Source organism: Neovison vison, chromosome 11 (assembly GCF_020171115.1).
Source record: "Neovison vison isolate M4711 chromosome 11, ASM_NN_V1, whole genome shotgun sequence".
Lineage (NCBI taxonomy): Eukaryota > Metazoa > Chordata > Mammalia > Carnivora > Mustelidae > Neogale > Neogale vison.
In genome coordinates, this window is record NC_058101.1 from 19,830,080 (window position 1) to 19,840,721 (window position 10,642).

The 10,642-nt window shown below is 34.8% G+C and overlaps 1 protein-coding gene across 1 annotated transcript; it reads right to left on the reverse strand.

Moving 5' to 3' along the window:
- Nucleotides 1–4,353: 4,353 nt before the first annotated feature.
- Nucleotides 4,354–4,824, reverse strand: LOC122889226 (60S ribosomal protein L23a-like). The gene has a single exon (XM_044224143.1). The coding sequence runs from the start codon at nt 4,822–4,824 to the stop codon at nt 4,354–4,356; it is 471 nt and encodes a 156-aa protein (XP_044080078.1).
- Between the last annotated feature and the right edge of the window lie 5,818 nt (nt 4,825–10,642).

Here is a 10,642-nt window from a genome sequence, read left to right on the forward strand (position 1 = left end):
TTTGTAGAGTGTTTTGCACAGTATGAACTGCTTTAGAGCTATGCAAATATTAATAAATGTCACTCCTCAATTCACTTACATGCAGCTAGGTTAAGAGTACATCAGCTTTCAACTACAGCAAAGACTGAGACAAATGTTTCAATTCAAGAGCAATGCATACTGAACACAGAGAAACTCACTGCATAGCAACCTTGAGCTAATTCAGTTTATCTCAATTCAGTGTAATCCCGCAAATATTTATTGAGTATCTACTTCTGGCAACGGACTAAGCTTGGCAGTTTTGTGTACATAGAAATAAACAATCTATGGTCATTGACCTTAAAATTTTTATTACCCATCAGATTAAACAAGCATGGACACAAATTCAAGATACTAGGCAAATCGTGATATACTTTCTTGCTAAAAATACAAATGAAATGCTTTGTAACACACAGGGGAGTGAGATTAATGCTGATAAAGACGTTTTTAGAATGATTTATTGGGAAGCTGACATTGGAGCTGTATCTTGAAGGATGGATGCAATTTAAACTGATAAAAATGACACCTGTTAAGGACAAGAAATACTTTGAATAATAAGAACAATGTGAACGTGTGCAAGAAGGCAGCGAATTAAAGAAAGCAAACAGTAGGGACAGCGGGGTTAAATGGCATGACTGTTACAAAGTGGAAGGAGTGGTGGATGATACAATGACATGCATGGCAAAAAAATGTATCTGGGGGACACCTGGATGGCTCAGTGTGTTAAAGCCTCTGCCTTCAGCTCAGGTCATGATCCCAGAGATCCCCATCTGGTCTCTGCTCAGCAATAAGTCTGCTTCCCCGTCTCTCTCTGCCTGCCTCTCTGCCTACTTGTGATCTGTCTGTCAAATAAAATAAATAAATAAATAAATATATTTTAAAATGTATTTGAGATGAGATCAGGGTACCTATAAATGGTGTGCAAACAACTCTGAAGAGTCCATTTGTATTTGTTTTTATTTTTTTAAAGATTTTATTTATTCATTTGACAGAAAGAGATCACAAGTAGGCGGAGAGGCAGGCAGAGGAAGAAGCAGGCTCCCTGCTGAGCAGAGAGCCCAATGCAGGACTCAATCCCAGGACCCTGGGATCATGACCCGAGCTGAAGGCAGAGGCTTTAACCCACTGAGCCACCCAGGTGCCCCCATTTGTATATTTTTTAAATCTTTCTTAGAACAGGGTTTTATTAAAATAGTTACAGGTACTTATTGTGATCATGTGTAACATTTTTCTTACTCAAACCACCAGGCTTGTTTAAAACACAGACTTACATACTTTCAGAGACACAGATACCTGTTAAGGTCACTATTATTTAAGCACTTTATAGCTACTTCTGTAATGATCATGTTCATTTATAAATAAACTCGGCACCCTCATTTCAGTAAAAGTTCTTACAGTATCTCACCTACCTGAAATTTATGAATCTGCAAATCTCCCTTATGAGTGCAGTTAAGCACTAATCAATAAAGAAAGTATAGCTAGGTAAGAAAAATTGATGTCACACAGTCAGTGCAAAGGATTGCCTATTCCTTTTAACAAGGGGGTACATTCTGGATATTGCTTGAGTTCTATTTTACTTTATACACAGTTCTAATACGTGTGACTACTTGGCCCTTCATCCCAAAGAACAACACATTAAGAGAGAAGAACTATATAAAGGGATCATTCAAGGTAAGTGAGAAGTGGATGCAGTCGAAAATTAAACCTAAGAATTATACAAATAATTTTTAAGTATTTGAATATGATAGGTAATTTTGTGGCTAGGCAAATAGTTGGAATGAGTCTTAAATGTCTAATATCATCACAAAGCATAATTAATAATATGTGATGCTCTATATCTCCTAAAAGAAATTATATTTCTGAGATTATTAGAAAAATGTCTCTTAGTTAAATGCTTAAAAGTAAAAGCATTTAATAAGTACAAAGCTAAACATCAGATTTTGGAATCACATTGTGCCTACTTCCAGATAAAAAACTATTTTAACAAACAAGCTTAAAAAAATCGGACCATGTGGATTTACCTCAATATCTAATTTCACCACCACCACATATTTCCAGCTATGATTAGCATGTTGCTAAGACACACGGCATGGTGGACTCTATTCAACATAAAGTGAATGAATGAGGGGGTAGATGTTGCGAGCTTCTGCTTTGTGGCATTAGGCTGTGTTCAAATCATTGACTCTATTAAGGGGAAACTACACAGTTGTAATACAGAGCTACTAAGTCTAAATGCATCTCCTGTCTCGAGCATTCAGAAATAAATGATAGGAGAAGCTGTTAACATGTGAACTTCATCTATTATGTCTTTTAATTACTGGAAATATCTGTGGCAAAATATAATTGGTTTGATTAGACTACCTACAGACTTCTTCCAACATCAGTGCTACAGTCAATTAGAATGCCTCTGCAAAGAAGTTTGAATCTCAGTACACAACTTTTCTTTTCTTCTATTATTTTTTTCTTATTATAACACCTTTTGGGGAGAAAATAGATGACAGACTGTAGGGGAGAAAAACAAATTTTTGTGGCATCCCAAAAATTTCATTTTGCTTCCCCTATTAGTGTTTTGCAATTTTAATGTTCTATAGTTTTAGAAAATGCAAATAATTATTTAAAATAAATGTATAGTCACTTTGTATCATCTAAACTAGGACAGATGAGCAAATACATGACCACACATGAATAATGTGTGAACTACAGTTATTTTGTCTGTTCATTTTTGTTTAAATATAGTTGGCATATAGCATTATATTCATTTCAGGTATACACCATAATGATTCGGTATTTGTATATATTGCAAAATGATCACCACAATAAGTTAATATCTATCACCATATGTAGTTACAGAATTTTTTTGTGTACATGAGAACTTTAAAGATTTTCTGACTTAGCACTTCTCAAGTTTGCAATACAAACTTATTAACAATGGTTGTCATGTAGTACATTACATCCCCATGACCTATTTATTTTATTACTGGAAATTTGTACTTTTTGACCCCCTTCACCCATTTTGACCACTTCCCACCCCACCTCTGGTAACCACTAAGCTGTTCTCTATAGGAATTTTTTTTTTTTCATTTTGGTTTTAGATTCATTTAAGTGAGATCATATGTCATTTATCTTTCTCCATCCAATTTATTTTATTTAGAATGATATACCCAAATTCCATCCATGGTGTTACAAATGACAAAATTTCATTTTTTATGACCAAATAATGTTTCATTATGTAACATTATTTGTTCATGTATATGTTCATTCATGTGTGTATATATTACATTTTCTTTATCCATCTCTTGACAGATGCTTATTTTCATATTTTCACCATTGTAAATAATGTTGCAATGAACATGGGGGTGCATATTTTTTTGAATTAGTGTTTCATTTTCCTTTGGTAGATACCCAGAGATAGAATTGCGGGATCATATGATAGTTTTGTTTCTAATTTTTTTAAGGAAGCTTTATACTGTTTTCCAAAGTGGCTGTACCAATTTACATTCCCACCAACATTGCATGAGGGTTCCCTTTTCTCCACATGCTTATCAACACGTCACTTTTTGTTTTTCTGATAATAGCCATTCCAGGAGGTGTGAGGTAATATATCATTGTGGCTTTGATTTTCATTTCCCTAATGATGAATGATGTTGACTATTCTATCACATACCTTTTGGCTTTTTATATGTCTTCTTTGGCTTCTCTGTCTGTTTGTTTGTTTATTTGTTTTACTTGGGTTATTTGGTTTTCTGCTATTGTGTGGTATGAGTTCTTTATTCTTTATGTATTTTGGATATTGATCCTTTATTGTATATACAATTTGCAAATATTTTCTCCCGTTCCATAAGTTCCTTTTTCATTTCGTTGATGGTTTCTTTCACTTTGTAGAAGTTTTTAGTTTCATGAAGTCCCACTCATTTTATTTTGGGTTTTGTAGGCACCCTAGATTATAGTGTCAAATTAAAAAAAAATCATCATGGAGACTGACTGATATCAAGGGGCTGGCCATCTACATTTTGACTGATATCAAGAGGCTGGTTATCTATATTTTCTTTTAGGAATGAATTTCTTACACTCAACTCTTTAATCCATTTTGAGTTAATGTTTCTTTTGCCTGGTTTAAATAGGAGTCCAGTTTCATTCCTTTTTTTGCATTTGGCTGTCCGGTCTTTTTTTAGCATTATTTATTGAAGAGGTTGTCTGTACCCCATTGCATAGCCTTTGTTGTATATGATTGACCATATATACCTGGGTTTATTTTGGGTGTTTATTCATTTATTTACTTTTTTTTTTTTTTTATCATGAAAAAACTGTATTTAGATTTAGCCAGCTGGACTCAGTTTAGATGATCCCAATTTTGTTGGCAACATCCAAAGCATCATAGTCAGGGGCCAGCCGAACGTATGCCTTCTTCTCTCCATCAGGCCTGATTAAGGTGTTGACCTTGGCTACATCAATGTCATAGAGCTTCTTCACAGCCTGTATGATCTGGTGCTTGTTGGCCTTGACATCCACAATAAACACAAGTGTGTTGTTGTCTTCTATTTTCTTCATGGCTGACTCAGTAGTCAGGGGGAACTTGATGATGGCATAGTGGTCAAGCTTGTTTTTCCTGGGGGCGCTCTTTCGAGGGTATTTGGGTTGCTTTCGGAGACGCAGAGTCTTGGGTCGTCGGAACGTAGGTGATGTGCGGATCTTCTTTTTTTTGTGACTGTGGACACCTTTCAGCACAGCTTTCTTGGCTTTCAAAGCCTTTGCTTTGGCTTTGGCTTTGGGAGGGGCAGGAGCTAACTTCTTAGCTTTCAGCGCCATCTTCGTAAAAGGGCCATTTATTTACTTTTTAATCAGCGCAAAACAGTAGCAAATATTGGCAGACAAAAGAAATGTCAATGTCAGCCTATACATGGCTCATACACATGTTTTGCATATTCAGCTTATTTTTAAGTATTATTCTAAATTTATGTATGCATGCTTGATAACTAAGAAAAATGAGTAAGATCAACTTATAAATAAAAGGGAAAAGATAAACATGTGCAGAAAATGCTTTCTTCTCACCTTACAGCTAGAGTTTCAGTGTATTAAGTGCTCTGTACTCACTAGTACATAATCTTCACACTTTTTGGATCTCTGGGCTGAAGATATAGGTCATGGTCTTTGTCAAAAATGTGAACAGCCTTAAGCAATGTTACAGGTTCATTGGAAGATTGTGCACAAGAACCATGTTTTCTTTTTCTTTCTTTCTTTTTTTTTTTAATTAAAGTCTGCCTGCATGATTACATAAGTACATTCTAAATTTCTGATTTCTGCCCATGTTTTGCCAGTAAGTGTATTTGTGCTTTAAGTGAGTGGGTTTAAATGACAGTTTGTGTTTCCTTATCATTCTAGTCAGGCAGGAACACCTTACAACTGTATTTTGAGGAAGCAGAAAACTATATAGTTCTCCTTATCCAAAAATCCTTCACTAATTTCTTATTGAACTGATTACAGGGATGTGATTTGCTGACAGATGATATTTAGCACATTAAACAAAAAAATACATATATTTTCAAGTGTTCTCTCTTAAACTGTCAGCTCATATTATGAAGACTAGACACTGTAATGTATGATTTACAAACCACTAAGGGACTGAAAATCATTCAAACCCCAGAAAAGGGTTAGTGATGATACAATTACCATTTTGGTTCAGAATTCCTAGATTTAGAGCCCAGATAAATTCAGTATCCTACAGTATTAATCTAATAACTGAAGAAGGATTTCTTTGCACACTGAAAAATGGTAACTATAATAATTGGAACCATCATACCCTAGACATTGTTACAGATGGAGCTTATGCCCATGAAAGAAGGCTGGGTTCTGCTCCCAATTACCCTCCTCAGGACCAGGTCTGGATCAACCTTATTTTGTAGCTTTTTTTTCTTTAAAAGAAAAAAAGAATATGGGCCTTAGATATTCTTCTCATTTTACCTTCCTTTCCCGATTACTACTTTGCTCTTTTGTACCTGAGTATCTGACTCCTACCTAGAGGTTCACATGCTGCTAAAGAATAGGAAGCAGGATATCTTTTCTCCCTTAATGGCTAGCTCTGGAAAATGAAAACTCACCCTTTTGTGTTTTTAAGAGGATTTAATGCTGGTAACTAAAAGATCATGAAAACTAGTAGATAAAAGAAAATAATGGATAAAGCAAGAAACAGTTGAAGAATTATTTTGTCCTAGGAATAGGAAAAAATAACTAGTTGGTCATTCCTGATTTTTACTTAGATTTTTAAAATGAATTTAGGTATTAGAGGAACTGTTAGGCTCTCTTGTGTATTTATAGCACCGGAAGCAACATCTTACACATCACGTGTGTTCAGTAAATAATTGTGTAATAGCCAAATGAAGACCTACATAATGACTTATCTTCTCACAACTCTGTGCCTTGCTTTCCTTTCTATACATCCAGATTTGTTCTCCTTCAGGAATCAGCATACTGAACCACATCTAATATATATAAAATTTGATTTCAGGCCCATACCAAATATAAATTGCTATAATTTTATTATTTGTCCATTTATCTTTGTAATATTTTGCTTTCTTAAAAGGTTTTAGCTGACCATTATTTTAACATCTACTTCTACTGTGAGGCAATGCATTATTTTTCCTCCTATTATTCCAAATAAAGCTTCTACAAACTGTGTTCTTTAGAATAGTAAATGCAAATGATGTTTTATGAAAAGAGATTTTGTGGCCTGGTCATGAACAACACTAGCATAATTATAGTTCTGAAAAGACCTGCAATAAAATGGACTGTTTAACTATGTTTAAACTTGTTCCTTGTTCATATTTGACCAAAGACAACTTTTTCCCCACAAACCCAATATTCCATTGCAATGAAAACATTGCTGCACAATTTTTGCCCTGCTCTTAGGTAATAATGAAGAATACTTCACAAAAATAACTTTCTAACTTTTTCTAACTTTCAAAGTTAGAAAAACATTTTCCATTGGAATTACCCATGTACTGTACATGCTTTGATGAAAAAGTTCATTCAAAACTTACAAGCTATATCAAAACGGTCTCCACTTTTTCCCACATCCCCAAGTTTCTGAGGGCCTTCAATTCTGAGTTCATTTGCAGAAGAGAGATGAAGGCCACACTATGATTCTACAGATAATTCAAACCACATATATTAGGTCACCAGCGATAGTTACTTCCATCATTTCTCACTATCATGGATACCTCTACCCACCCCTCTTCACATACAGATTCAGATTTATATAATTACAGCTTACTAACAAACTATTAAGCATACAGTAAAAATAATATGTGCAGTTCACCTAGAACAAAGGAAATCTATTTTCTCACAAAGTCTTAATATATTTATTCTCAAACAGAATTTGTCCAAATTTAGCTGAGGGTCACTATGAAGAACACAAGAGGCTCATAAGCAAACTGATATTCCACAGGTGTTTACAGGAGATTCACAAAGGATCTTACTGATTTAAATAGTTCTGTTCCTTTGTACTGTGCAAATATGGGTGGAATAATATTAATATACATTTTGTGCTACAAGCTGAACTATAAAATTTAAAAATGTTTTAGAATGATAGATTTTAGGGAGAATTCTTACTTTTGATTTTCTATGATTTTATTTGACAAACTGAAAGCAATTAGAAAAATCTGAAAATATGTTCTAGTAAGGCTTCTATGGGAGCACATTTCATCATTAACCTACATGTCTTACATTAACCCTGAGTATTTTCCAAATTAGAACTTGGGACACATGTACAGAGAAGACAAGTGTACTTTCAAAAGTTAGAAAAACATTTTCCATTGGAACTACCCTAAGAAAAAAGGAATATAATTATAGTGTCATAAAGTACAGATATAATTGTGAAGTTTACAATTTGCTGTAGTAGATTAGTCTCATTTAAAAATTAGTTACATCCTTCAATATTTAACTCTCCTTATGACTTTTTTTCATTAATCATTTAAAATCACTGATAACTTTGTCAAGTTATCTAACTACAATATATGAATCACTTTCTTCTCATTGGGGATTTCTTTTTAGCAGGAAACAATTCCTATTCTTCTGCCAAGTCTTTGAAGACTTAGCATAGCTCTGACATGTCATAGCTGTCGGCTTTGCTTAGCTGCCTATGCAGCAAAATTTGGCTGGTTATCCTACTTAACCAGTTCAGGAAGCTGACCACTAGCATGGCTATTGCTATTATAAAGTATCAAAGATTTGATACTCATAAATGATTTATTATGTGTGTGTGTATTTAATGGTAAATCTAGTAACTTTTCTTTCTCTTCCATTGAAGCTTATGTTCGGGTTCGGGGTACAGTTAATAACACCACACATACATATATGTATGCATGTTTGTGTGTGTGAGTATAGTAATGTGTAGTAATGACAAATCCTTGAAACATTAACTAGATTAAGAACAGAGAGACTAAATGGGGAAATTACCATGAAATCAGGTAACCAACAAATGCTCCTCTGAGGTAACATTAAAAAAAAAAATCAGAAAACATCAATGAATGAAATGAAAGCGCAAACTATGTGATGATTTTGGACAACAGTGCTCAAATGTGGGCAACAGTAAATAAAGAGCCATTGAGAAAGAAGCAGCTGTAAGGAACAGCTGAAGATCCATGTGGCATTTTGATTTTCTTAGAGGAATGAATGGTCAATGCCAGTCTCCTATAGATATTATAGCACTGCTAAATCTTCAAAGAGTGTTTAGGTCTTCAAGGGAATAGCTTTGCCTTTGAAGTGAGAGACAGCAGCCCGGACAGTCTTTTTTGGTTCTGAATCATTTTCACATTTTAAATTTATTTGTTTAATACCAGCATAAGAAACAGTAGCAACTTCATTATTTTACTGAGGCATTTGCAAACAGCAAAACATTATCAATGTTATTTTTAGTATACAAAATAGGATTTTTGCTCAGAATACTTCCTATATTCGAATCTGTATCTTTAAGTTTGTTGTATATAATGTTTATAATAAAAATATTCTAAAATAAAATAATGAATTGCTCTACAATAATCAAGATAGAGGAGGAAGAGGAAACTGAATGGCTTTCTGCTTATGCACTTGATATTGTTAATTTATTATTTGTTGCCTCAATGTCCCCTGAGTTTTGACACTTGCCTTGTTTGTTTTGGATATTTACTTTGTTATTGCATATCTCTGTGTATCACTCTCCAACATGTGTGCACGAAGCACAAGCCTCATGATGACTTCTCCATTTTACCCATTCCCTCCTATCCACAGAGACTCAGTTACAATCAAAAGAGAAGGCTTCCCACATACCACAGCATCCCTACCCATCTCTCACTAAAGGCACTTGCCCACAGGTGCTAGCTCTGCTTCTTTCCTGTCTACCATGACTAAACAAGCTTTGGATGACTTTGTGTGGTTCCCTGGGCATACCTACCTTTGAACCTACCAGTACAATAAATAAAACCTTCCATTTCAATGTCTCTCCAAGCGTAATTCCACAGCCATGTTGAAGTGATGCTTAAATATTCCACAGAGGGTTCTTATGTCCCATTTACAATACAGTATTGGACCTTATTATATAAACAAAGTGTTGAAATTAAAATAGTATTTTTTTGAATAGATGTTTACCTTTGGACATACAAACCAGACAATGATATTTGAGAACCTTCCAAATAATACATGTGTAATTGTATGATTTTATATGATTAAGCAAAAAACTTCCATTTGATCTACAAGGCATTGAATGTAATTTGTCAGGACAGAGAGAGAAGAGAATGTTGTTCATGGGAGAGAGCAGCTGGAGAGACAGATAGGAAGAGTTCCGGTCAAGTGGTCAAATCAGGTCAAATCAGGAAAAGCCTTGATCTCAGGCATTCCCCAGAAGCCCATGGTCAAGGCAGAGTTAGATGAGAAGTCAAGATGTAGTACTCATATAAGTGACAAAATAAATGCCAAGGCCACAGGGAGCAAGTCTTACAAGAATATATGGAACCAGGTCATGAGATACTAGAAATCCAGGTAAGATGAGTATCAGAAACAAGACAAGCAGTTAGGAAAACAGAGAGCAGTGAGAATGAGAAGTTGAAAAGACCATGATGCTTACTTCACATGGAAAACTTGCAAAGACTTTGTGTGTGATAAGAAAGGCAGTCCAAGGAAATAGCCTGAATATGGTCTGAACATAGAAGTCAATGAGTTACTGTAGGACTACAGCAACCAGGTTGGATTGGGGGAGGTGTTATAAAGAGTAGTTTCTGACAGGAGGTGAACAAGCATGGATTTATGGACCGTTACATGAGGCTACAGGGAGTTGAGTTGTGGTCATGATGTACAGCCAGCCGTACAACTTCTCTGAACTTGGTGTTTACCAGTTACATTCCCTTCAGGGTATCTTTAGAGGAATCAGGATATGGCACTGTTTATTTAAGTGAGAGAAGATATATATTTGAAAAAGACCTTAGAAGCATTTCTATGTGACTTTAAAACAGTTTGATTCTTCTCAGTCCCACATGGAATGAAATTAGATTTTAAATCTCATTATTAAGATTGAATGCTTTACCTGGATTATTTGTGTTAAGGGAATGTAAATTCTCTACTCCCTTACTGGGTTTTGGAAAGCCCAGCTAAAGAAGTA